Source organism: Nelumbo nucifera, chromosome 1 (genome assembly GCF_055504915.1).
Source record: "Nelumbo nucifera cultivar China Antique chromosome 1, China Antique-T2T, whole genome shotgun sequence".
Taxonomy (NCBI): domain Eukaryota; kingdom Viridiplantae; phylum Streptophyta; class Magnoliopsida; order Proteales; family Nelumbonaceae; genus Nelumbo; species Nelumbo nucifera.
In genome coordinates this window covers 178,216,795-178,244,743 of record NC_142649.1, presented here as the reverse complement: position 1 = coordinate 178,244,743, position 27,949 = coordinate 178,216,795, and the positions used below count along the sequence as shown (strand labels likewise).

The 27,949-nt window shown below is 39.0% G+C and overlaps 1 protein-coding gene across 1 annotated transcript; it reads left to right on the top strand.

The window, feature by feature from the left end:
- On the top strand, positions 1-27,112 carry LOC104600370 (long chain acyl-CoA synthetase 4-like). Its single transcript, XM_010263276.3, has 19 exons — positions 1-605; positions 1,594-1,657; positions 1,794-1,883; positions 2,881-2,937; positions 3,246-3,294; positions 3,504-3,580; positions 4,290-4,329; positions 4,410-4,504; positions 10,924-11,091; positions 11,978-12,088; positions 12,164-12,251; positions 13,498-13,564; positions 21,274-21,349; positions 21,461-21,578; positions 24,038-24,283; positions 24,384-24,523; positions 25,316-25,498; positions 25,591-25,710; positions 26,792-27,112. The coding sequence occupies exons 1-19, from the start codon at positions 448-450 to the stop codon at positions 26,825-26,827; spliced, it is 1,983 nt and encodes a 660-aa protein (XP_010261578.1). The 5' UTR covers positions 1-447; the 3' UTR covers positions 26,828-27,112.
- The last annotated feature ends 837 nt before the right edge of the window (positions 27,113-27,949 follow it).

Genomic DNA, 27,949 nt, shown 5'->3' with positions numbered 1-27,949 from the left:
ATTGAGACAATCAACAGCTACTCCGAAATCTTTTCATGTCTATTTGTTCAAAAGAAATCTTCTCCTGTCTACTCCCCAGCCTGTAACCTGTATTCCTTTACTACGGACTACGGTGTTGTTAATCGTTACGGTTGGACCGTACAACACGAGTAGTTGGGGTTTACCGATTAGATGGTCCAGCCGTCGAGAATCGCTGACGAGTGACGATCGGTTAACTGGTTTTCAGGTCAATTTTAACCGTGGTTCAACACTTTTAACCTAACATGTCTTCTGTGTATATTATTAACGACAAAGTCTCCCTTGAGTCTTCAGCTCTGCCGGGCTTGTCCTATTTCGATTACCACTTGCCTCTGACTGAGGATCTGAAAACTCTAACCGCGTAGTTCAGATTTGCAGATTGATTCACTACGACCAAATCTGAGAAGGAAGAGAGGGTAAGGTCAAGCAATGGAGCAGCAGCATAATAAGTTTATAATTGAGGTTGAGAAGGCAAAGGAAGCGACTGATGGGAAGCCTTCGAGGGGTCCCGTTTATCGAAGTCTGTTCGCTAAGGATGGATTCCCACCGCCGGTTGAAGGAATGGAGAGCTGCTGGGATGTTTTTCGGTGGGTTCATTTTTTCAGTTCTTCGTTTTGAGTCTTCGCCAATTTTAATAATCTTTAGTTCCACGGGTTGGGCTTCTTCTTTTTTATTGTTAACTAATTTCGTCTACTCGAGAACTCAAATATCCGGTTTTCCACCCATATGAATCAAAGCGTGAGGTTCGGAAATTTGATGCTAGCATGCGCGCCATGAAAAATTTTGCGGCGAGCATTTTTATTTATTTATTTTTAGAAAGCTGTCTATAATCTAGATGTAACTATGTGAAAGCTACTTCTTTTGGTCCAAATCAGTCAACGGAGATGGTTCGATCGCAGACATGCAGCTCTGTGTTCGTCGGCCATACCTTAAGATCATTCTACTATTCACTAGTTATTTGTTTATAACTTACTAGTTTGGTAAAGAAATTTGAATCGATCATTGGTTCTTACCTCTTAGGTTTTGCAAATCTAGTGGCTTACACTTCATAACATAAATTTTTGGTGTCGCATATTTTCATTCTATACAGGACGAAAATTTGGAAGGAGTTCTCACACTACAGTCATGTTGTTATAACTGTTGACCAAACTGGAGCTTTTACGTTTGGAAATATTTTAGATCCCATCGTGTCATTCTCATTATTCGACACCATGAAATATGTTGCCTTTTCTGATTGCCCCACTTTCAGGACTGGTATTACTTGTTTATCAACTTGATTTATTTATGTTATTCCTTCGTTTTGTTTGCCCCTCTATTACCTTCACCAGAGGATTGTAGGATTTATCCGTATTGAATTTCCATTATGTAATAATAAAGGTGTCATAAACTATTACGAACGCCTGCAAATTCAACTTACTGTTGGCAGTACTGATTAGTGAGTTTTAAATTTTCTTTGGTTAGAATCCTTCAAAAGCTTGGTGGTGAGTCGGTCCCTTTTAATGGCATAAAATGTTTGGTTATCTTCTTGAGTCCTTGACGTTGTTGACATGACTGATGTTATTTTGTCTGTTACAGCATGTCAGTTGAGAAGTGTCCTAAAAATCCAATGCTTGGTCGTCGTGAGATTGTCAATGGGAAGGTACATCTTCCTTGCAATTAAGATTACTGCTTTCCTCACATAATCAACCTTCCCTATGATACATTTCCTCTTAATCAATGGTACGTTGAAGTTTTGGTGGTTGTTTCTGATATCTATTTTTTTTTTTTTTTTGCAGCCGGGTAAATATGTTTGGAAAACTTACCAAGAAGTGTATGACATTGTCATGAAAGTTGGAGATTCTATCCGTAGTTGTGGTGTTGAGAAAGTAAGTTACTGATTTGTTGTATCTTAATTTTTCAGTATTAGGGATTGAAAAGTTGAATAACAAATTTTGTATTAGTTGTTTGTGCTCTTGAATCTATGCTTTGACACCAAGCAGGATTGAGCAGTTTGATCCTTCCACAGTCTCTATTCACCCCTGCTACAATTTTTGGAATGATTCCCAGAAATACTGTAGATCTGTTGTTGCTTTACCCTGTGATTAAGCTGTCATCATTGGCATCATCATCATCATCTAAGCCTTGTCCCAACTATATGGTTCAGCTGCATGAATCATGTTTCACCAATCTGTTCTGTTCCATTTCCATTGTCATATTATGGATGCTTAAATCAGTTCTTACTATTTCCACCCAAGTCCTTTTTGATCTGCCCCTGGCTTTTCTAGCCCTTTCAATTCTTCTAGTGGATGCTGTAGATGGTCTTCTATGCACATGACCAACCACCTTAGTCTTCATTCTCTCATTTTATCACCTATTGGAGCTACTCCTCGGTTCCTTTGTATGACTCCGTTTTTGATCCTATCCTTTCTAGTTTTACCACTCAGCCTGATGTAAAAAAATTACCAGGAGTAAATTTTGGTTTGCAATTACAGGTAGCTTGATGGCAATGCCATTTTTTCTTGATAGGGTCATACTGTTCTGTTGGAAAAACAACTTTTTGTATTGTTTTAGATTCTTTGCTCATGGATATAGTGAGATCCTCAATAAAAAGAATGAAAAAAAAAACCCTTCTCCCTTATTCATGTTTTTTGTCATTTTTATCATAGATTCTGTCCTTGAGGGCCCTTGGGTAAAGTTCTATTTAGGTGGGCAAGATTAAACTTTTCATCTTTTAGTTTATTTTCCTCCTTTGGCTTGAACTGACCAACTGATCTTATCTCATTTGGTAGTAGTAGTTTTTCTTTTCCTTTATGAGATTGTTCTATGTGCAAAAATTATGTCCAACTTGGAGTAACAGTTCATTTGCCCATTTGTCATTTCCAGGGAGGAAGATGCGGTATCTATGGTGCCAATTGTCCGGAGTGGATTATGAGCATGGAGGTACTAGCTTATCATTTACATATTGTTTCCAGGAACAACATCAGTATCTCTGAGTATTGAGTGATTTCCTTAAACAGTGTCAATTTCTCTATTGAGTTATAGGTTTAGGAAACTCTTGTTTAAGGATGTTGTCTATTTCTCTTTAATATTCTAATGCCTTAATCTTATTTTCTTGTGATGGTTTTACTTTTTTGGAGTGCATTTCCTTTCTTTGTTATGGTTTTGTGGAGTTTAGTTTCTTATTTTCTCTGCCTAGTATAATTTCCCTCTTTTGATATTTTTAATTTAACTCTGCAAAATATATGCAGGCTTGCAATGCTCACGGCATTTATTGCGTTCCTTTATATGATACCCTTGGTATGCACTTTGAGGACATTGCTTTAGCATTTGATTTTCTATATTATAGGCTTATGATTTTAATTAGAAATATGCTTATGGTGCCTTTTAACTATATCAAGAAAATATGGGATAGGGCACCTGACTAAAATCCTTGTCGAGTGTTCGTAATTTTTTATAAGCACAGTAATTGAAGATGAATAGTTGTGACTACTCTTTCATGGTTATAGGTGCTGATGCTGTGGAATTTATTATATGCCATTCAGAGGTTTCAATTGCTTTTGTAGAGGAAAAGAAGATTCCTGAGGTATATGATGCTTTATGTTTGCTTTTCATTCTTTAACTAGTTTGGAAAAAAATGATGGTTGTTTTCTTCTTAGGACTAGAGATATTAAACAGGCTGGGCTGCACATGGGCTGGCATTGCCCGGCACAACACAGTACCATGGCATGCCAAGCACAGCTCCCACCCTTAGGCTGGGCTTGGCCTAGGGGTTAAGACCCATATGATGCATGGCCTGGGGCTATGTCTTTTATGTATTATATATTACATCTATAATATTTTATATTAAACAGTATATATTATGCATATAATTTATTTTATACATTATATCTAATATATATTATAAGTGCCATATTATAACATTTATATATAAAATATAGGGAAATTTCACTGCAACCCACCACATAAAAAATATCGTGCCTGCCCACAGGCAGGGCTGGGCAGGCCTGGGCTTGTATCAGGTGCCGTACTGGCACTGTCCATTATAGTATGGGCGGCACAACAAACCTTTGCAGGCCTTGCTTAGGACCCATTAGTTTCACATATTATGAAGCTGGGACTTCAGTTGAACTTACTTTTCAGTTCACTGAAAGCATTTTGTTGTATTTAAGCCCAGTCATTCCTGCAGTTACACAGCAGTTTTTCATGTATCAACTGTAGACTTGATCAGGGTGCCAGATAGCATAAACTAGCAATGTTCTTCCATATTAATAGGTGATCTTTCATCTTTCCAGGTGTTAAAAACATTTCCAAAGACATCAGAGTACTTGAAAAGTAAGCTTCATTTCTTCCACATGCTTGGTGAATGGTGAATTTGTGATATGAGACACTGAGAATTTCATTTTGTTTTTCAGCTGTTGTGAGCTTTGGCGAGGTTACACCTGAACAAAGAGAAGAGGTGGAAAAGTTTGGTTTAGCAATTTATTCCTGGGAAGAATTCTTGCAACTGGTAGGGTAATCAAATTGAAATATAGGTCTTCTTACTTGCTGTTGTATCCAAAGTAGTAGTGAATGCTCATGGAAGAGATGCCTTTTCTTCATATACTGTCTGAAAGTTTAAAGTTCTTCTAAACATTATGCTTTCAGGGGTTATTGCATCTTTATCCATTGTCAATCAGTTTACCTGCTGGTAATTTTTATTGAAGGATCAATAATAGATTATGAGGTAACTTATCAAAAAAAAAAAAGGAAACATTATGAGGTAAGGTGGGGATATCTTATCAGTCTGATCCTTCAAAGCCTTGAGAAACAGTGTTATCTGTAGAGAACACTGATGTGGACCCCACTGCTGTGGTCCCCACTGTGTTCGTATGGCAGCATAGCATATGTTTTTTGTTAGTTATGTCAGTGTTAGTTGGTAGTTATTTCAGTTTGTTGTTACAACTTGCTATTTCAGCCCTTTTACAATTAGTCAACATATATAAATATTAAGAGTGGACTGGCAGATCATTAAGATCAACCCTCTCTCTCTTTTCTAAAACTCTTCGTGTGCTTCTTCTTTTCTCCCTCTCTTCTTCTTTTCTTCTGAAATCTTTCTTTTTTTTTTTTTTTTGCTTTCGAATTCAAGACTGATTGTAGTCTTGATCGACTACTTGGTATCAGAGCCAGGTTAGGGTTTCTCATGTGAGTCTGATCCAGCCAACCACATGAGAGTTGCCTAGGGCTGGAAGATTAAGAGGATCCCTTTTTTGGCTGATTCTTGGAGGTTATTAGAGACTGTAGCAGCTGTCCAAAGAGTGGGTTGTGTTCTTGATAATTAGGAAGAATCAGAGGAAGATAAAGAGTCCAAGATCAGTTTCTTTATCAAGATTGAAGGTGGCGATCAGAATTTCTGTTCAAAACCTGAAACTGGTTGCAGAGAAGGAGGTCTTATGTTAGTCTAATTAGATTGACTACATGAGAATTTTCTAGGTTTAGAAGTTTTTCAACGAAGAAGGAGGATTGGCTGATTCTTGGAGGCTACTAGTAGTGTGCGGCTACTACTAAGAAGATTGTAGAAGGCTGGGAGAGTTCCAATAGTCAGGAAGAATTAGAAAAGGCTTCGGATCCCCAAGATTAGGGTTCTGCATTAGACAGAAGGTGGCGGCCAGAGATTTTCTTTCATAAAGTAAGTTTTTTTTTTGCTTGAGAATAACCTTGAAAGAATCATCTTGGTCTATTCTGAGAGGTGCGGATGGAAAACCTTTTTTTTTTCTTTCTAGGCTTTTGAGAGAAAACCCTAAAATTCAGAACTGTTGTTGGTTTCAAATCAGATTTGAACTGGTTTCATACAAAATTCTGTTTTTCCTTGTTTTTGGAAGACCTAGGTCGGCTGTTATCAGTTGTTTAGGTGTTGTTTTCTATTACAGTAGCTTCAAAAGTTTTTTATTGCTAATTCTTGACCAAGAATGGAGTTCAAGAATCAGGGGGAAGGTGTTTTTGGGACTAGCAATTCTGGTAACATGTCTGAGAATGCCTTTCAGATTACAACTGTGAAGTTTGATGGATCCAACTACTTAGAATGGGCCCAATCGACCATGATGGCCATTGGGGGTAGAGGAAAACTTAGCTACCTGTTGGGAGATGTGAAAAAATCATCTAAGGAGGACCAAATGTATACCAAGCGGGTTCAGGAGAACTATTTGGTTATGACTGGCTGTTCAACTCTATGCAGCCACATATCGGCCGAAACTATTTGTGGGCAAAAACAGCCAAGGAAATCTGGGATGTCATGAAAGAGACTTACTCCCAACCCCTTAATGTTGCTAGGGCCTATGAATTGAAGTGTGTGGTTAATAACCTTAAGCAAGGAGAGAAACCAGTCTCCGTTTACTTCTCTACTTTGAAATCTTTGTGGCATGAAATTGGCCACCTAGAAATGCTTGAGTGGGAAAGTCAGAAGGATGCGCAAACTCATAGAAAGCAAGTTGAAACTAATAGAGTTTTTGAATTCCTAGCTGGTCTGAATCCTGACTATGATTTTGTGAGACAACAAATACTAACAAGGGACAGTGTGACCTTATCTCAAGCCTACTCCTTGGTGCATAGTGAAGAGACTAGGAGAAAGGTTATGATGTAACATCAACCCTTCCCACCAACCTTGGCATCAATTAAACCTAAGTCTGGGGGTGATACAAAAAGGGATATAAAGAAGGAAGATAAGCGGGATCTAGTGTGTGGACATTGCAAGAAACCTAAGCATACTAAAGACACATGTTGGAAGTTGCACCCTCATCTAGTCCTAGCAAAACTGAGGAACAAAAGGGGTAATGCCCATATGGCTGTTAATACCGATTCTGCATCCTCATCGGGCACAAAAGGCACGCCTCTAGACACCTTAGCTGTTGTTCGGGCTGCCCTAACTCAGTTGGAAAAGGAAGATGGGAATTCAACTCAATCATCACAATCATCATCAACTCCTTCCACATCAGCCTTTGCTCATTCAAGTACTCGGGCCTCAGCTTACCATGCTTCAGCTCCAGGTAACACTGAACATTGTTGGGTAATAGACTCAGGTGCATTTGACCATGTGACTAGCTTGCCATCACTGTTCACTACCTATCACTTATCTTCTGGTAGAGATAAAGTGTCCATTGTTGATGGTTCCCTTGTTCCCATTTTTGGCAAGGGAGACATCAAGTTGTCTAATACCATTTTCTTATCTTCAGTTCTGCATATTCCTAAGCTTGATACTAACTTGCTTTCAGTCAGTAGTATTACAAAACATTAGAATTGTTTAGTAACTTTTTTCCCTGACCGATGTATTTTTCAGGACTTGGAGACAAGGAAGGTGATTGGGACTGGCCGTGAGACGAATGAGATCTATCTGCTTGGAGAGAGTTCTCATTGGAAAGATATGAAGAGAGGAAGTCTTTTGTTTCTTAGTCTGGTAGTCCGGTTATGCTTTGGCATAATCGGTTAGGTCATTTATCCTTTCGGTCTTTGAAGAGTTTCTTTCCAAATTTGTTTGAGTCTGTTCAGATGTCAAATTTGAGATGCGAGAGTTGTGAGCTTGAAAAGCATTGTAGAACATCTTATTCCTTGAGTAATAAAAGTAGTAATTCTTTTGATGTTGTGCACACTGATGTTTGGGGCCCGTATCACATCCCTTCTATGAGGGGATACATATATTTCTTATTGTTTGTTGATGACTATACCCGTTTTTCTTGGGTTTACCTTATGCGTTCTCGAGATGAGGTTTCTGCTCTGACCCAGATCTTTCATCAGATGATTTTAACCCAGTTTGGGGTCAAAATCAAAATCTTCAGATCCGAGTACTTGATCATGGGATTATTCACCAGAGTACTTGTCCTTGTACACCACGGCAAAATGGGGTTGCTGAGAGGAAGAATAGGCACATATTGGAGGTGGCTAGAAGCATTATGTTTAACTCCAATGTGCCTATCCGTTTCTGGGGCGATGCTATTCTTACAACAGTGTATCTCATTAATCGAGTTCCTTCACGGGTTCTTGACATGAAGCCTCCCTTTACCCTTCAATACCTCGATAAAGATTTATTTACTGTTCCCCTTAAAACCTTTGGTTGCACTTGCTTTGTTCAAATTCTTGGACCTCATCGTTCCAAATTTGATCCTAAGGCCTCTAAATGCATTTTTCTTGGTTATGTACAAAATCAAAAGGGTTATTATGAACCTACTTCTAGGAGGAGATTTGTCTCGATTGATGTTACTTTCTATGAGGAGGTACCCTATTACCCTAGGGTTTCTCCTCAGGGGGAGAGTAGTGAGAGTGGGGTTAGGGTTAACTCATCAGAAATTCCTTTACCTGTTCCATTAAGTGATGAGGGATGTAATGGGGAGGGTTGTCAGAGGTGTCAGGATTTGAGAGTATCACAGGCGGTGGAGGCAGGTTGATTTCGGTCATCAGCAGTCCAGGCCAGCCCTAGTTCCTTCTGCGGATCCAGATCCAGGTACCATAGTCCCTTTATCAGATCCAGGTCCCCCTGAGATACCTTCCACTGTTGCTACTTTACTTTCTTTGGATGACCTTGACCTCCCCATTGCAGTCCGTAAAGGCAAACGGCGTTGCACCACATCCACAGCTCACTGCATTTCCCAGTTTCTATCCTATGATCGCTTGTCCCCTTCTTACATGTCCTTTCTCACATCCATTGTTGATATTCCTATTCCCAGAACGGTGCAGGAAGCCTTGTCAGTTCCTGAGTGGAAAGATGCAATGAAGGTTGAAATGGATGCCCTTCTGAGGAATAATACTTAGGATCTAGTTGACCAGCCTAAAGGAAAGAAATCGGTTGGATGTAGATGGGTATTTACTGTGAAACATAATGCTGATGGTTCCATTGAAAGGTACAAGGCCCGGTTAGTTGCAAAGGGATTTACTCAGACTTATGGTATAGACTACTTGGAGACTTTTGCTCTAGTAGCAAAGATGACCACTATTTGAGTTCTGCTATCCCTTGCAGCCAGTTATTCTTGGCCCTTGTTCCAGATAGATGTTAAAAATGCCTTCCTCAATGGAGACTTACAGGAATAAGTCTACATACAGTTACCTCCTGGATTTTATGATGCAGAGACAAGTAAGAAGGTTTGCCGGTTGAATAAAGCCTTGTATGGACTAAAGCAGTCCCCCATAGCTTGGTTTGATAGATTCAGACAAGCCCTTGAAAAATTTGGCTATGTACAGGCCCAGTTAGATCATACATTGTTCATTAAAAGAGTGGATTCTTCCTTGACTTTGCTTATTGTATATGTGGATGATATTGTAGTGACAGAGAATGATAACAATGAGATAGAGTCTCTTAAACAACTCCTTCATTAAGATTTTGAGGTGAAAGATCTGGGAGAGCTACGATACTTCTTGGTTATTGAAGTTGCTAGATCTAAACATGGGATTTTTATTTCTCAAAGGAAGTATGTTTTAGATCTATTAGCAGAAACTGGAAAGTTGGGTGTTAAGCCTGCAGATACACCTATTGAACAATCACAAGATCAGTGTAGAGGGTGGAGAGCCTCTTGAAGACAAAGCTATGTTCCAATGGTTGGTTGGAAAACTCCTCTATCTTTGTCTCACACGACCGGACATCAATTATGCAGTCAACGTTGTCGGTCAATATATGCACTCTCCTAGAACTGTCACCTCTTTGCAGTTGAGAGAATATTAGTATACTTGAAGAGATGTTCAGGTAGAGGTATATTATTCAAGAATAATGATCACATGAAGATAGAGGTCTATATTGGGCTGGGAGTGTTGATGACAGAAGGTCTACCTCTGGATATTGTGCCTTTGTAGGAGATAACCTTGTTTCCTGGAGGAGTAAGAAACAAAGTGTTGTTTCTCGTTCTAGTGTTGAAGCTGAATATAGATCTATGGCTAATGGTGTGGCAGAAATCCTATGGCTGAAGTCATTATTTGAGGAGTTGGGTATTGCTTATGAGAAGCCATTAATGTTGTATTGTGATAATCAGGCTGCTATTAATATAGCTCATAATCCGGTACAACATGACAGAACTAAGCATATCGAAGTCGATCGACATTTTGTCAGAGAAAGGGTTTCGTCTCAAGAAGTGTGTCTCCCGTATATCACCTCCAGCATGCAGTTCGTAGATCTTCTCACCAAGGTTGTTCCAAGGAAGAAATTAGAGGCAGACCTATGCAAGTTGGGAATGACAAACAAATATCTATTCCCAACTTGAGGGGGAGTGTAGAGAACACTGATGTGGACCCCACTGCTGTGGTCCCCACTGTGTTCGTATGGCAGCATAGAATATGTTTTTTGTTAGTTATGTCAGTGTTAGCTGGTAGTTATTTCAGTTTGTTGTTACAACTTGTTATTTCAGCTTTATTATTAGTTTATTTGCCATGTAAGCAATAAGGGCAATTCAGCCCTTTTACAATTAGTCAACATATATAAATATTAAGAGTGGGTTGGTAGATCATTAAGATCTACCCTCTCTCTCTTTTCTAAAACCCTTCGTGTGCTTCTTCTTTTCTTCTGAAATCTTTCTTTTTTTTTTTTTTGCTTTCGAATTCAAGACTGATGGTAGTCTTGATCGACTACTTGGTATTAGAGCCAGATTAGGGTTTCTCATGTGAGTCTGATCCAGCCAACCACATGAGAGTTGCCTAGGGTTGGAAGTCCAAGAATTAGAACTAGTTGCTACCCATAATTTTTTACATTGTGAGATAACAATAGAAATATTTTGTTCATGTTATTTATAAAGCTTAAATTTATAGTATATAAGCTTTAAAAAAGATTGAACTATGCTAAATTTTATAAGTGACAGAATGTTAAATTCTTCAATAATAATTATTTTATGATTGGCGATTCTGCAACAATAAATGAAAGTTAAATTTTGAAGTACCAATTGAAAGTGAGTTCTGACATATTTTGCACTTTTTCATCTGCAGGGTGTTAATAAACATTTTGATCTTCCAGTGACAAAGAAAACTGATATTTGTACAATTATGTATACTAGTGGAACAACAGGCGACCCAAAGGGTGTTATGATTTCCAATGATAGCATTATTACTCTTATAGCTGGTGTAAAGCGGCTGCTAGAGAGTGTCAATGAAGAGGTGAAAGTGTGCACATTTTGATTTACCTGTATGGCTAGGAGGAATGCTAACCTTACCAGTGATTTAAAAGGTGCGCTTGAGGCGCACAGGCGAGGCGCATTTTGGGGTATGCGCCTCACCTAGGTCCTAGGTGCACCCCTTTCAAAAGGTGCATGCCTGATGTGCCTCAGCCCAGGCGTGTGCCTTTTTAAAATTTTGCGCTTTTTTGCTTTTTTTCTTTGAGTCTTAACGGCTGGGCCTGGGGCTCCGCCCTCGAACCCCCGACCACGCCCCTCGAGGCAAGCCTGAACAAGTCTATGTTAGGGTCTGAAATTCTTATTTCTCACATAAAAATAATGATTTTATAACTTTTATTGCCTTTTAAGAAGATATTTTATTGCAATAAATGAATGGACAACATTAGCAAATAGGGGGTTCTTGGAGCTCCGGTAAGATTTTAAAACATTTATTTTAAAATTTAAGTTTATATTTTTTTTGATTTTTTTGCATTTTTTTTTAAATTTCTGACTTTTTTATTTTTTTTAGCTTTTTTTTTGTAATTTTGCGCCTTGCGCCTCAGGAGCAAATTGGCCCTTGCGCTTTTAAAACACTGAATCTTACTCTCTCTCTCTCTCTCTCTCTCTCTCTCTCTCTCTCGTGCTTGTGCACGGGATCAAAGATCCATACTCATCAATTCTTTTGCATGTGTGCATGTGAGGTAGTGTTATTACCAAACCACCACCATGTAAAAAGACAGACACCCATGATATGGACACGTAAAAAAGTGGTGAAAGTAGTTTACTGATCCCATTCATCAGGGTATGATTAGCATTCCTCATGTCACTAGCACGTAAGAGCAATCAATGAGAAGTATGTCCTTATAACTTTTATTCATGTATGTGAACAGTTGCATACCAAGGATGTATACATGTCATATCTACCGCTGGCACATATCTTTGATCGTGTGATTGAAGAGTTATTTATTTCTCATGGTGCCTCAATAGGATTTTGGCGTGGGGTAAGTTAAAGCATTGCATACACTTTTACCTGGAAAGAGTGCGATTATTAAGTTCAGACTTGATTGCATCTTTAGGATGTCAAACTTTTGGTTGAGGACATTGGGGAGCTAAAACCATCTATTTTCTGTGCTGTTCCACGTGTACTGGACAGGATCTATTCAGGTATGAATTGGAACCAACATCTGCTAGTGCTAATGAACCATCTTCCTTTAGCATGCATACAGGCAAAAGCTATTCAAGGGCTTTTTGCATCCAAATGGGATTCACATACTGTGCACATGGTCCATATGGCTCACTTGCATGGGGGGTGGGGGTGGGTGGGTTTGATGAACACTCTTTTGTCCAACTAGTTCTTTAAACAATGCCTGGTCTTCACTTGCAAATGTGGTGCTGTGCTACTCAAACAACCCCTATGGGGGGTTCGGGTGTATCACCAAATACCGAAAAATAAAAGAAAACCATCAAATGGTGGTCAACTGGTCATACAAACCTACCATTTATTAAACTTGTCTGTAAGAGAGAATTTGCTTATTTATATTCTCACTTTGAGGAAATTAGTTCCCAAGAGATTTATGCACATTTTCAAGGAATGAATGTAGCTTCATAGTCCATGTCTCTTGACCCTTCTGGCCTTTCTTCATCACTTGTATCTTACAGAAGAATGAAAATACTTACTGATCCTCCAAAAAAGAAAGAAGGAATTTCTCTTGCAACTCCCATTTTTGCTTGGACCACTCCCATTCAAGTTTTTCTAAATTATGAAATGAACCTTATCACTAAGCTGTTTTGGTGAAAGGTTATTACCCAATTGAGGGTTTGAAAACAGATGTGGGTTGGTTGAAGAACAACAGTATTGGGCCATGGAAGTGTAAGAATGTGGTAAGGGAGGTGTAGCAATTGTATGGGGTGCTTAGGGAAACTTTCAGTTGGACCCAGAGGTCAGCCAATATGGGAAGTCTGTGCCATGTACAAATCATTGTTAAGAGTGAGTAATAGGACAAGCCAATTTACGAGAGAACTTGGCTTCTATATATGTACTTTATTTTATGTACAAGTCAATAAATTTGATTGTTATTGAAGCGGATGATCTGAGACCTGAACCTGTGTGTTTTCACATTTGTCAGTCTAAGACTTTACTATTCCACCAAGATATGTACTTCATTCTGATAACTTTTTTTTTTTTTTTTTAATTGGATATTTTTGGGTATTAATAACAAAAAAAAGAGATCAGGGAACATGAGCTTTTGGGTTATTTTGGTCCCAAGATATTCAGCAAAATTAAAGGGGAGTCGGTTTCAAACAAAAAGGGGAGTAGTAATAGCAGTTCCATAATAGGATGAAAGTACTTTTTTATCAGTGAAAAATGAAAATACTTATTAATTTTCGTGGTTGTTGTGTATGCTTTCAGGATTGACAGAGAAGATCTCTGCTGGGGGTTTCTTGAAGCAAAAACTGTTTAATATTGCATACTTATGGTAAGTTCCATGGGACCAAATTCTCACATGAGGATTGAATAGTCTGGTAAAAGACTGCTTTTGTATGTATTTGTACTGTACATATTTGTATCTGTACTCTTTCCAAACTGAGCCTAAAGATAGAATGTAACCACTATATTACCATCAGCCATTGATGGCCAAATCATTCCAATTCAATCCCTGACAGCACAGAATGATGAGTATCCCTAAACTCCTTATTTTCCATAATCCATGATGTCATTGTTCCATTAACATTCTTCAAGGCTATCTCCTCCTGAGCAGCTTTAATTTCAAAAGTTCTGTTTCTTTCCGTCCATATTGTCCAAACTACTGTCTACTGCTGCTGGAACAGTCTGTGATACCAGTGTCCCTTTTGTTTATTAGCCCCTTTACAATATCTCCAACACTTCCTTGACTGTTATAGGAAAGACCCCACTTAAGTTGAAGGATCTAATTAAGTGCAACCACAGTTTATAATAACTGTGCAATGCATGAATAAATTTTGTGGACTCCAGATCCCAGTTCTAGAAGCTGCATCCTGTCATAGAAATCTCCATACTTAGCATTTGTCCAGTGTTTCTATCCATAACATGAAAGCTATTTTAGAAGGAGCCTGGGTTTCAAGATGATTCTGTATGGAAATGTACTGTTGCTGTCAGGATTCAAGACCCTACAATGATCTTACTGAGAAATCACTAATGCTTCCCCATTTCCAAATGGTTCTTAATGAGAATTTACTGATGCTGTCCTATTTCAAAGATCTTTGGCATTTGCAACAATACTAGTGTTCTGCTTTCGAAGCTTAATAAGAAGGTTTGCCACTTCACCGACCTCCCAATCCTGTTAATTCCTTTGGATGTGAGGTTTCCAAATTATTCTTCCATCATTTCACATATTCCTCTTTGTTGACTGCCATAGTAAACGGGTTTGTAAACAATTAAACATTAGTGCCAATTGCCAAAAGTATAGTATCACGCTATCAGCACCATGTCATGGGGCTAGTCGTTGGGGCCCCGTGCAGCACTCGAATGCGACGGGTAAGCCTAGGCAACAAGCAACAACACAAGAAAAGGCAACAAATATGGCACACAAATTAGACAAAAAGCAACTTGTATTGCATTAATGGATGGCAAGCATAAGCACACAATTCAGTGTCGAGGGGATCTCATGCTTAACCTTTACATGCTCTTGATTCACTCGACTACCTATCTCCCCTCAAAGAGTACGTTAAGTTTTTGGGGGAATGACAATAGGAAACATAAAAAAGGTGAAAAATCATACTATAGAATTACAGTAATGCCATTGGCAATCCCCCCATACAAAATCATGCAATGCCCCACCCAAGACACACACTTGGACATTCGGATGGCAGGCTGTGGGCATGTTGAAGGCACTTGATGGCACGACAAATTGGTCACTTGTGACAGTCTCCCCCACTCAATTCGATCTTCGTCCTTGAAGATCAACTTCTGCTTGTGGCGTGAGACTACTGTTGGTGAAGGTTTCTTCAGCGGCTCCACGAGCTTCTTCTCTTCCAAGGCTTGGGCAAGTGCTGGGGTGATGGGATTGAAGGTTTATGAGGTGTTGGGGAGACCTAAGGCTAGATGTTAGATTAAATCCTTGGCTAGCGGCTTGAAGGTATGTCAAATGAGGCCTAGGTTGGCTTGCACTACTAGCTAAGGGAAGGATTGGTGCAAAATGTGAGTTTGGATTAAGAGGGGGTTGGATGTAGAGGGGTGTTTCCCAAGGTTATCTCCTCACATGGTTACTATATGGGTTAGATGAAGGCCGAGTGTTGGAATGATCCCTAACGAGTTGGGGTGGCACTCTCTTCCCATTATGGTAGGTAAATTGGGTGTTGGAGTTGGCCTTGGGTCTTCCCTTAGGCCCATCAATTGCGGGCGCTTGCGGCTTTTGCTGCGAAGTCAGCTTCTGCTGATGTTGAGGCTGATGTCGATGCTGATGTTGGTGCTGGCGCAGGAAATGGAACAGTTTTGGGGGAGACTTCTTCCCACAAATAGATTGATGGGTCCTTTCCATGGTCCAACTTGGGGTTCTACTCCTCGAGCCATGCCCTCTACTGCTTTGGCCCTTGAGTTGATAGCCTTGACCCACCCTGTTTGTTTGGTGGTGGTCAAACTGAGTCGCTTTGCCTCCGCAAGAGAAATGAAGTTATGGGTGGCCCCAGTGTCCACCAAGGCTTGGGTCGGCCTTCCACCGAGGGTGATGTCCACATAATTCAGCCCCTTGTGGGCTTTGGTGGGCTGCTTGGATGTGGCCTCTTTCTTAACCATGGCGTTTAAAAATTGAAGGGCGCCTACTCTTGGCACCATTGTGGTTTTCTCCTCATCACTCTCTTCATCATCATTGAGTTTGGTGATGAGGGCATTGATTTTCTTCTGCACAGGATAGTCGCTAGTCCAATGCTTTCCATTGCAAATGTAACAAGGTGCGGGAATAGTTGGTCTCCTGGTGTATCGGTGGCCTTGATAGCTTTGGGCTCCTTGTGGCTTCTTCCCTTGTTGGTGATTGATGGGCTTGTCGGTGCGCACTAGCTTCTCCTTTGTAGAGGTTGATTGTTGATCTCCCCCACTCAAACTCATGGTACGTGGGCGGGATGGCTTTTGCTCTTCTTTCTTAGGTGCCTCAGATCAACACGCTGCTCAGCTACGGCCATGGTGGTGTTGAGGTCCTTAATCCCACGTCATTGAAGTTCAAGCTCAGTCCATGGCTTGAGACCGTCCATGAAATTGAACAGGAGATCCTTGTCTGACATGTCGGAGATCTCCAGCGTCAAGGCTGAAAATTCCTTGACATAGTCATGTAGTGATTCTTGATGTCTGAGATTCTTCATTCTTCGGCGTGCCATGTACTCCACATTTTCAGGGTAGAACTGGCGCTTGATCTCATTCTTGAATCCAACCCAGGTGTCGATGGTGCGGGTTCCACGTTCAATGTCTTGGCAACACCTACGCCACCATAACATTGCGATATCAGTCAAATACATAATGTCTGTACGTACCTGAGTTTGGTTGTCAATGATGCCAATGGCGGAGAAATATTGCTCCAATTGCCACAAGAAGTTGTCAAGCTCCCTAGCATCCCGAGCACCCGAGTAAGGTGTTGGCTTACGAATCTTGATGTGCATGGAAGCTAGGGTGGAGGGAGTGCTAGATGAGTTGGCCACCGCCCTCTAGGAGAGTCATCTCGTCCAATTGCGCTTGAAATCTGTCTAGCAAGCCCTGTAGGCTACTTTGGGAAGGCCCTGCTCCCGAATTTTGTATGGTGGTGTGCATGTCTCTGAAGGTGCCATTGAAACGTCTTAATTCCACCACTGCATTCTCAACAGTCTCTAGGTTGAGGTGGAGTTCATCGACCCGATCTTGGGTTTCTCCCACTGTTGCCTCACAACATAGGATGTGCATGTCCATGCTAGCTAGTTGGTTGACAGATTTGTCACGCTTGCTAGCTTTAGTTGTGCGGCCCTTTGGGGCTTGCATCTTGGCAGGATCGTCGAGTGGAGCCTCATTGGTGTCGTGGGCTTGGTGCAGCCCGTGTAGTATGCCATCGGCAATGTCACGGTTGCTCTTCATTGTGCTGAAGCAGGGGCGCAGACAAGGTCCAATGTGTGTGTAGGAGCTCCTGCTCTAATACCAACTGTCATGGGGCTAGTCGTTGGGGCCCCGTGCGACACTCGAATGCGACGAGTAAGCCTAAGCAACAAGCAACAACACAAGAAAAGGCAACAAAGATGGTACACAAATTAGACAAAAGGCAACTTGTATTGCATTAATAGATGGCAAGCATAAGCACACAGTTTAGTGTCGAGGGGATCTCATGCTTAACCTTTACATGCTCTTCATTCACTCGACTACCTACCTCCCCTCAAAGAGTACGTTAAGCTTTTGGGGGAGTGACAATAGGAAACATCAAAAAGGTGAAAAATCATACTATAGAATTATAGTAATGCCATTGGCAATCCCCCCATACAAAATCATGCAATGCCCCACCCAAGACACACACTTGGACACTCGGATGGCAGGTTGTGGGCGTGTTGAAGGCACTTGACGGCAAATTGGTCACTTGTGACAACCAGGCACCTATCCTGATAGAGAAAAGAAATGGGCTAAAGGAAGGTCCAATCCTGCTAAGACCATGGGCGTCACAACCCATATTCATAGATTACACGCAAGTCAGCCCATGAAACTGAGTCCTAACAGCAGTTTTGGCCAGCTCAAGTTGGACCCATGGAGTTACAACAGAGATTGAGAAAATCTTGTAGAATTATTTAGATTTCAGTTTCTTTCCTTTGTTAGCAAGGTTTTCCTTGTTTAGTTACGTCTAAGGGTGTCAATAGACCGGTTTTTGGACTGGACCCCGTCCAGTCTAAAATCAATTTGGATAGACCAATAAGACATATTGGATTGGACCAATCCAGTCCAAAATATTTATTAGATTGGATTGGACCTGGTCCACCCACAATAAATTTATATTGGATTGGATTGGATTAGGCCAATATCTGGTCCATTGATATAAGATAAGAACATAGGTGTCAATGGACCGGGTTTGGGTTGGAACCTATCTAAATTAAAACGAATTTGAACAGATTGGACGGTCCAGACATTGAATTGGACCGGTCCAAAATATTCATTGGATTGGATTGGACTTGGTCCATTTGTAATGGACTCACATTGGACTGGATCGGATTGGACCAAATCCAGTCCAATTGACACCCCTAGTTACATCTGTAAAGAAGGTAATTATCTTTTAAATCTTAAAGAGATTTGATGCATGAACGAATGGAATTCAAATTGTTATTGCAATTTTATGTTTTGGAGTGGACTCTATTAACCTAATAGTGTTGACTCGACTAGACTGTTGTCTATCCTTACAAGTTACAACAAGCACATTCTTTATGTTGCTTTATTTTGGTTGTATCTGTCATTTGTCTTAAACTTTATCCTTCTTTTCCTTGTTTTTGCCCAACCTCTCTTCTATTGCTTTATCCTGCTAGCACTGTTTTCAACCTGTTGTTGATTTAGCCACTCAGACTAGTGACCCAGTCATAATTCTGGTTCGGCTCAACCTTTAACCTGCTATGTTATAAAAACCCTTGACTTGGTCAACAACCTATTTACCTGGACGGTTGAACCATGACCTGTCTTACCTGTTCAACAGGTCATTGTTTTTTGTATTATTTTATTTTTTTGAAAAATTTTACAGTGATGGAATCATAGATTGACCTGGTGGTCCAGATGGTTGAACTGCTGGTGTGTTGACCCTTGGAGAAAAGCAGTTCAAACCTCCAGGCCGAGTTATAAAACACTGCCCTCTAATTCTCTTTATTTATTTTTTGTTCTCTCAACGTTTTCCCTTTTTCTTCTTTACTTCTATTTCTAAGATTTCTGCATTTCTCTTAGGACATTAGAGACTCCATGCTTACATCTTTAATGTTCTGAATCCCTATGCCCTTGCTAGACCTCTATCTGCCTTTTGTTTCATATAACCATCCTATAGGGCTTGTTTGAACTCTTTTAGCCACCTTACTGGTTCTATTTCACTTGATTTGCTAATTGTTGAAACTCTTTTTAGTTCCACCCAGCCTATTTTTTTGGGTAAAACTAAGCTAGATCTCAAAGTAACAATCTAAGTGCTACGCGGGCTGGTTCCTGCTTACTTAGGCCGATTTCCTAATTAGATGCTGTTTGGGTGTGTCCTGCATCACATTCAAAAATGTGTTCTTGTTTGATTTCCCTTATTGTATGTTATGTCTTTTATGGAGTTGTGAGTAAGTGTGTTTCATCCCAGGAATGGGAAAAGTGAAAGAAATTAGGCAGGTAAGTTAGTTAACAATACTAATAATCAAGTTACTCTTTTCGAAAGATGTTTTGACTTCCATTTCAACAATGTCTCTTGAGCCTCTCTAAAACCGGAACCTAAGTGGCATGCTATTGATATGGTACAATGGTGAGACAGGATTTGTGTAGATTACCCCATGTAGTTGGGATCAAGGCTTGTTGAATTGAGCCAAGCTGACTTTCACGCAAAGCAAGATGCTTTTTTTGAATAACTACATTCTTTTGTAACTGATCCTCAAACACAAGCCTGAGTTCATCATCATCATCATGGTGAGACAGGATTTGTGTAGATTACCCCATGTAGTTGGGATTAAGGCTTGTTGAATTGAGCCAAGCTGACTTTCACGCAAAGCAAGATGCTTTTTTTGAATAACTACATTCTTTTGTAACTGATCCTCAAACACAAGCCTGAGCTTCATCATCATCATCATCATCATCCATGCCTTATCCCAACTATATGGGGTTGGCTACATTAATCATGTTTTGCCAATCTGTTCTATTTAAAGACATAACCACTGTTAAATTATTAGTTCTTAAATCATTTCTTACTACTACCCATGTCCATTTTGGTCTACCCCAAGCTCTTCTAGCTCCTTCAATGTGTAACAAACCACTTCTACACAAGCCTGGGCTTCTTGATCTAAAATATTCAAACCATTAATTCCCTAGTTCAACCTTTTATTAGATTTTCCACTCTACTGTCAAATCCCCTTCTTCTTTGCTTATTTGAATATCATAAAAACGAGACATCTATAAAAGAAATGCTAATGATCTAGATTTCATAAATGTAGCACCTTACAAGGGCTCCATGCTCAACTGCATTTCTGTTTCCTTGTGGCAAGTTTCAGACCAAAATACCCTTTCCATTTTTGGAAATTAATGCCCCCTTCTGATATATTCTTTTAACTAAAATCTATAATTTTATTGAATGGGATTAGAAGGGAAGGTTCCAATAATTTTATATAAAAGCTGACATGGAATAGGTATCTGTAGTATGGGCAATCCAGAAAGTGCTTTCGTCATCAACGTTCTGGATTATCCTGCCAATCCTCCATTGGTCAAAATAGGAGAGATGATAAAGGTAAGGAAATATAGGTCACCCGTCACCTGTATATTTGTTTGTACTGTCAGTACCTTATACGTGATCTAGGGTGAATAACTTTCTCTGTGTCTAATGTTTTTTTTTTTTTTTTTGATCAATTTTCTCTGTGTCTAATGTTCAAAGGATGGGATCTGATCATTGGATTGGTCCCACTGTAAAGAGATTAGCTGGATAACAATTGCAACCATGTGCTTTTATTGTATTCATTGGGAAATGGGAAACATTTACTAGGTCTTAGAAAGCTCCAAAAATAGCACTGACAAGATGACAAACCTAAAAGGGCATATTATACCTCCTTTTTCCTTCGAGTGGTGGTATTGCTTTGGGGGTTGAGGGGGCAATGAACTAATCAAATTTAATAGAGAGCCCTGCTAATTTGTTAAAGGTTGCTAAGTTGTTAAACTCTTTAGTTTCTAGAAGCTTACTGATGACCTAAATGCCTACCCAATGAGGAAGAAATTGCTAATCTGCATCTTTCTTTCTTTCTTTCCACTGCAGTTACCACCAAATAACTGAGGTTGTGTTTGGATAAGCTTCAGTATTTGTGCTTTTAAAGCTCAAAGGGAATGAAAGTGTGTTGGCTTTAGTTTTTTACATTTTTAAAAACTAATTTAATTGTGGTGGTGGTTGATATCTCTTTACTTCATTTTCTTGCATGTTTATTGTTTAATTTCCCTGTTATACAATGTAGCAGTAATTCTTTTTTTCCTGATATCTATTTTTGATTTATGACTTCGAAAATGATGCAGGAAGAACTTTAACATGAAGAGAGGACAACCACATGCAGAAGCAGCTCCCATATTTGATAAAATTGTTTTTAGCAAGGTACTTGATGTATATTAATAGCATCTCTCTCTCTCTCTCTCTCTCCTTTTATTCTTTCTTTCTTTTTTTTTGCCTGGCGGACCCTGCAATCTTGATCATTCTGCAACTCAGGTGAAGCAAGGGTTGGGAGGGAATGTGCGACTTATTCTATCAGGTGCAGCACCTCTTGCTACCCATGTAGAAGCTTTTCTGCGTGTGGTGGCTTGTGCTCATGTTCTACAGGGATATGGTATGCACTCTTTTGGATTGCTATCTGGTTATATTTATAAGTTTTCTGTTAGTTTTTAACGGCTGATTGGCACACTTTGTATTATGATTCATTCATTTCCAAAAAGTTTATGGCTACCAATAAAAAAGTTTTTCTTTGTGTTTTTGACACCTCTGAATAGAAAATAAAGTTGAGCTGATCTTGCTATAATTTCTCATGAATTGAAGTTTAGTATTTCTTAACCATTCTGAGTTAGCTTTCTGTGTCCAGTCTTGTTACTTCCACTGTGCTCTTCTGTTTCAATTATATCTGGGTCTTGGTAGTAAAAGTATTAAGGAGAAATTTGATAAATCCTGAATCAAAACCTGTAGTTCTAATCCATAATGGGAACATGGGATTTATCCACTGCTTTGTTGATGAAATTGATAGACAGGTGTAGTATTACCAATGGTCTATACATGTTGTATGAGAATGTCCCATACTGAATGTCTGTCATTGGCATGCTGCATACTATCATCGTCCAGAATAAAAAAAGGGCATTACCCAATGTTGGTCCCAGTTATCTGTGGTCTTAGGAGGGGTGGACAGGATACAGACCTAACGTTTGGCATTTTTTTTTATTTTTTTTTGTGCAAAGCTCTCAGACTTGAACCCTCATTCTCATGCTTGTGACCCTGAGATTTTACCAAGTCTGGATGTACAAACAGGTACGTACAATATAGGCTATGAGACCAATCAAAAGTGAACACATCAGTGTTCCGTAAACATGGGGCCCACACCTTATGGGTACAGAACACTGGTGTGTTTTCACTTTTGATCGGTTCCAATAACTCATTGTACACACCTTTGTTTGCAGCTCGACTCATTCAAAATTTACCAATATACCAAGCAATGTTCCCTTAACATCATCCAGAATAAGTGTAACCATTGAGGAGCATTGTAGCCTTAAGGTTCACTTCAGATATGACCTATCTGACAAAAGGTACCATTTGGTATGTTAAATTATTGTGAGCAGTGTTTTAGGAATTACGGCAGAATTTAACCTCATTGGTAGTTTTTGCCTAAATATATTTATGTTTCTGTTTCATCCTCGGTGCCCATGAGCAGAGTAGAACTGAGTCAGTGACTATATTTATTCAGAACTATTTGGGCCTTTTTCATAAGCTTAAAGATGGTTACTTTTACCAAAAAGAAAAAAGGTTAATTGATAATTTAGTTAGAAATTTGTACCAGTGTTTTTAAAATCCGACCTGGAGGCTGAACCATTTTTTTTCCTTTGGGTTGAAGGCTAGAGGTTGAACTCTCTGGGTTGAACGGGTCGGCCAGCGTATGCATTTACATTTATCTATGTGCATATATAAATATAATATGCATAATTATATAATTATATACATGTATATTGTGGATATATAATTATATTCTGCATGTAACATATATATATATATATATATATATATAGCGCAAATAGATCACCCAAAACTGACCATTGAGTGCAAAGTTATGGTCTCTAGAAGTTTTCATATAAATTGCAATTTGCAACTTGTGACACGTTGCCTGGGTTGATGGTTCTTTGACCAAGTCAATGGTTTTGGAACTGATGCCAGGTGATGGTTCGAACGGTTCAACCGCCCAGGTCAATGACGGTTTGAAAACACTGATTTGTACCTTGTTGTAGCTAGTGCCTCCCTTGAACCCAATGATGCCCCTTTCAAAAGGTGTGCCAGGGTTGCCTTGCACCTCGGCCTAGGCTTGCACCTTTTATAAGTATGCTTTTTGGTTACTTTTTTTTATAAATTCTTATGTGTTGTACAACTTTGTAATGGTCTATTAACTTTTATTGGTGCTTGTGCGTGATGGCCTATTAATTTTCAAAAAAAAAAAAAAAAAAAAACAAAGACCTTTTAATACCTAGGGCACTAGTCATTGTGGATGTGATCTCAGATAGCTTAAAATAGAATGGTTTGTAACCAAAATCACAAAGCCAACCCTTGCGTAGGTTTGTCTCCAGGGCTTTTCTTCTAGAATTAGGAAAAGCAAGACATGTAAAACCACACCAGCTACTTGAAGTAATGCAACTAGGAGATAGACAAACATGTTGAGAATTTTACATGCTTCAATTGTAAGGCAAAGTCTTCTTATGTCTGTGCCAAGTACTTCTCTCACATAAACTCATTGTAAATGATATCTGGCACCAAAGTGAACCCTATTTAAATTATTGTCATCCACTCTGAGTCTTTTGGACGGTCACAAAAAGCATTGTATATTATAAGAAAGTTATGCACATTGGTTATAAACATCTGCTCATATAACTTAGTTGTGTAGCATATTTCCTTGGAAATTAATTCCTAGTCCCTCCTCTACACGTGGCAAGACAAGTGTGTGCAATAATTATACCAAAATTTCATCAGATCATGATTATATCCTATCAGTACATGATAGTCTGGATGCTTGAGATCAGATGGCCTTTCTTTCTGATGCAGGCTTGACAGAAACCTGTGCGGGGACATTTGTCTCGCTACCAAACCAACTAGCTATGCTTGGGACAGTGGGACCTCCAGTACCAAATGTGGATGCATGCTTAGAGTCTGTCCCGGAAATGGGATATGATGCCCTTTCCAGTAAACCACGTGGAGAAATCTGTGTACGTGGTAATACCCTATTCTCAGGGTACTACAAACGCGAGGATCTCACCAAAGAGGTTATGGTGGATGGATGGTTCCACACAGGTTTGTTTAACTTTGCATCTATTCTTCAATAAAATGTGGATCCACAATTTTGGAAATTTGTTCTTCATCAACCTTGGTCTTACCAATTGTTTGTATGCAGGGGATATTGGAGAGTGGCAACCAGATGGGAGCATGAAAATTATTGACCGAAAGAAGAACATTTTCAAACTCTCTCAAGGAGAATATGTTGCTGTCGAGAACCTGGAAAATGTTTATGGTCTTGTTCCTGCTATTGATTCGGTATGTTGTGTAACCTTATTTGGAAATGAATGGAATTCCTTGACTGGGGAGGGAGGGGGGGGGGGTAAGGGAATGAATATGTTTTTGTTCTATACATGAATAAACTTTATTGCAATGTTTGATAGATTTTAAACAAGAAAATTAGTATACTGTACTGTTGGTTCTTCAGCAATTAGAAAAGTAAGGCAAGGGAAATAAGAAGAAAAAACAACGACTCAAAATTGATGTTTTTTTCTGGGGAATATATGCACTCTACACATAAAACATATGTGCATATGAATAAGCAAGGAGAAAAGAAGAGAATAAGAAAACAAGTTGTTTTTCCTGGTAAATTTGGATTCACTAAATTAAAATCTTAACAGACAAGAAGAGATGAAATTGTATTTGTGCCATAAGGTTGTTTTGGAAATATTTCACTGAGTAGAGAGATAAAAAACAGAATGAAGATCTTCCCACCCCACATTCTGTGCATATACTGACACACACAGGTAAGCGAAGAAAGTGTGTGGATGCACCTACTTACCCTTGTACAACAAAACAGTGGAAAAATGCACATATTGATGGACAAATCACTTGTCTTGGAGAGAAGTTTCTTATATTTTTTACTCATTATGCCCAGACAAATCTCATGGTTGAAGGCCCATGCCAAGAACAAAGGAATTAGTTGTTGATTTTAAATATCACTTGGGAAGCTGATGTCATTGTTCCAGTTTGTTTTTCTTTTATTTTCACCCACTTGAGATGTGCTTGAGTTTGTGCTTATTGAGAAGATAATCCACCTTTCTGTTTCAGATATGGATTTACGGGAATAGCTTTGAGTCCTTCCTTGTTGCTATTATCAACCCCAATAAGCAAATCCTAGAACGTTGGGCTGAAGAGAATGGAATTTCTGGGGAATTTAATTCTCTTTGTGAGAATCCCAAGACTAAAGAATACATCCTTGGTGAACTCACAAAGATTGGCAGAGAAAAGAAGGTTTTCTCCTCTTGCTCCTATACAGAGATTTTTACTGTCATTTGATTACTCAAAATTTGGTGATCTTAATAACTGTGCTAATGTTCTTGCAGCTAAAGGGTTTTGAGCTTATCAAAGCTGTGCATCTAGAACCTTTTCCATTTGACATGGAGCGTGATCTCCTCACACCAACATATAAAAAGAAGAGGCCTCAGTTACTCAAGTATTACCAGGTTAGCTTCTCTTGGCCTTTCCTTGGAACCTTAAAATCATACCCTTAATTCTATACTGTGATGGTTTGATTCTTGCAACAGCCATGACCTCAGTAGAGGAAAACACTGTTTAATAAAAACTTTCCAAATGTAAAAGTCAGTACAGTGCCCATTAGGGAGGGCGTTCATCTGTGTCTTTGGCTTTGTGAGATGGGGTCCACCCAGAAAATCTATAAGCAATATGGGGTTAACATCCAGAAAGCCACGTTTTGGTCACCATAGAGCCATTTACATGTCTCTAGACCAGTCTCTTCCAGTAGCTTCTTCAAATCAGCTGAACCAAAGTTAAAGCCCTTCCTAAATGGGCCCATAAACTACCTCTGCAAGTGTTTTTCCTTAATTCCTATATGATAATAATTAAATTTGATGATTATCTCATTGGAATTTCCGCCTATAATTATAATTCATGTGTGCTTTATAATGTATTCATTCTATTAGGGTATAGACCTTTTTCTTTTAATCTCAACCCGCAACCCCACCCCCCAAGCAGAACAGAAGAGAATAACAAGAAAAGAATGTAGTGTCTAATGGCACCAGTAAACATGGCTCACTGATTGTTATGTTTTACTCTTATCAAAAAGCGAAAAAGAATAAATCAGCTCTTGGATATAGAAGACCATTTATTAGGTTTAAAATGAATAGAGAATCTATATAGAATGGAAGGTTCCTAGGATTAAAATTTTATTCAACTTTCTTTTGCACCGTTACCTATCGAAGAAGTTTCTGGATTGAAGTTTTTAGAGGATGTATAATAAAAAGCGGATAACCCCAAAAAGTTAGTAGTGGTCATCTTACTAAAAGAGAACATTATGTGTATCATTTATTAAGCATGTGCTTTCTCTTTCTTTATTTTTTTTTATCAATAACAGAAATTTCATTAAATGATTGAGTGAGGATACATAGGAGGGGAGCTAAAATACATATAAATTGCACCCTCATGTCTCCAGGGCAAACAAACAAAACAATGCTGAAGTGATTTATTGTGCATGTTTTGTATTGTGTATTATATGAACCATTACTGACTGAAGAATTTTCTTCACAGAACGTCATTGATAGCATGTACAAAAGCGCCAAGTAGTCGGACGACCTTGGTGAGACCAAAACATGATAGGGTGCTTGCTGATTTAGGGGCTGTAAGCTCATCTTGTTCCATGTCAATTTCATAGATGCATGGTTTTTCTTTGTTCTGAATGTACATATTCTTTATATATTAGATGCAGAAAGTATGTCTTAATGTCTGTAAGTTATTGGGGGCGTTTTCTTAAAATGTCCCGTATTGCCTAAAAAAAAAAAAAAGAAAAAAAGAGAGCTTTGTTCCATGTCAAGCTCCTTATGAATTAGATCATTTGGGTCTTTGCCGAAATCATCATCATTTATGTTAAAGAAGAAAATGACATAGTTGGCTTTTAAGAGGGCTTTGGAACGTTTGTATCAAAGCCTCAAAGGCCTTTCAATTTCTATCTAAATTCAAAAACTCTTCTCGCAAACAATTGACAAAAAATGAACATATGGCGCTTTTAAGTTTTTACTTTTAACTCCCTCGATTCCTGCTTGATACGGGTCCCTTTTATTATTTTAATAATAAAAAGAAGTACTTGTTCTGTAATGACCACAGAATAGAGAATTATTGGCTCCTACCTGGTCGGGGGTTGTGTGTCCGACCAAATGCATTTTTCAGTTAATATTTAGAATTTAAGGTTAGGGTTTAAAAATTTAGGGGTATAGGCTTTTAGGGTTTAAAAATTAGGTTTTAGGTCGATTTGTGCATACTCCAAGTGTTATGATTCCTGTTGAACAAGTTTCTTTTGGGTCAATAATCTATTTTTATGCTTTCGAACAGTTTTTATTTTATTTTTTATCAGATGTTTTTTAATTATAAATGATAACAGCTGACGTATTAAGTAGGTCGTGTTTTGAGAACTGATGTAGAGCATACGTACCGTATCCGTATAATCACATATATATGGACACGTGGATACTTTCCAAGTTTCTATCATTCCATGGTGTAATGTGGGACGTCAATCATGTAATGCTCCTGATAAGATGACAAGTTGGTGGACTTTTGGACGGTGGATCAAATTAAGTGTGATTTCTTTTTGTCGTCGTCGTTGTCATCATCATCCTTGGTTCCTAACCCTAAAAACGTGCATGCTCCACATGTATTTTAGAAGTATACAGTCGCAAATCTATTACGCAGCAT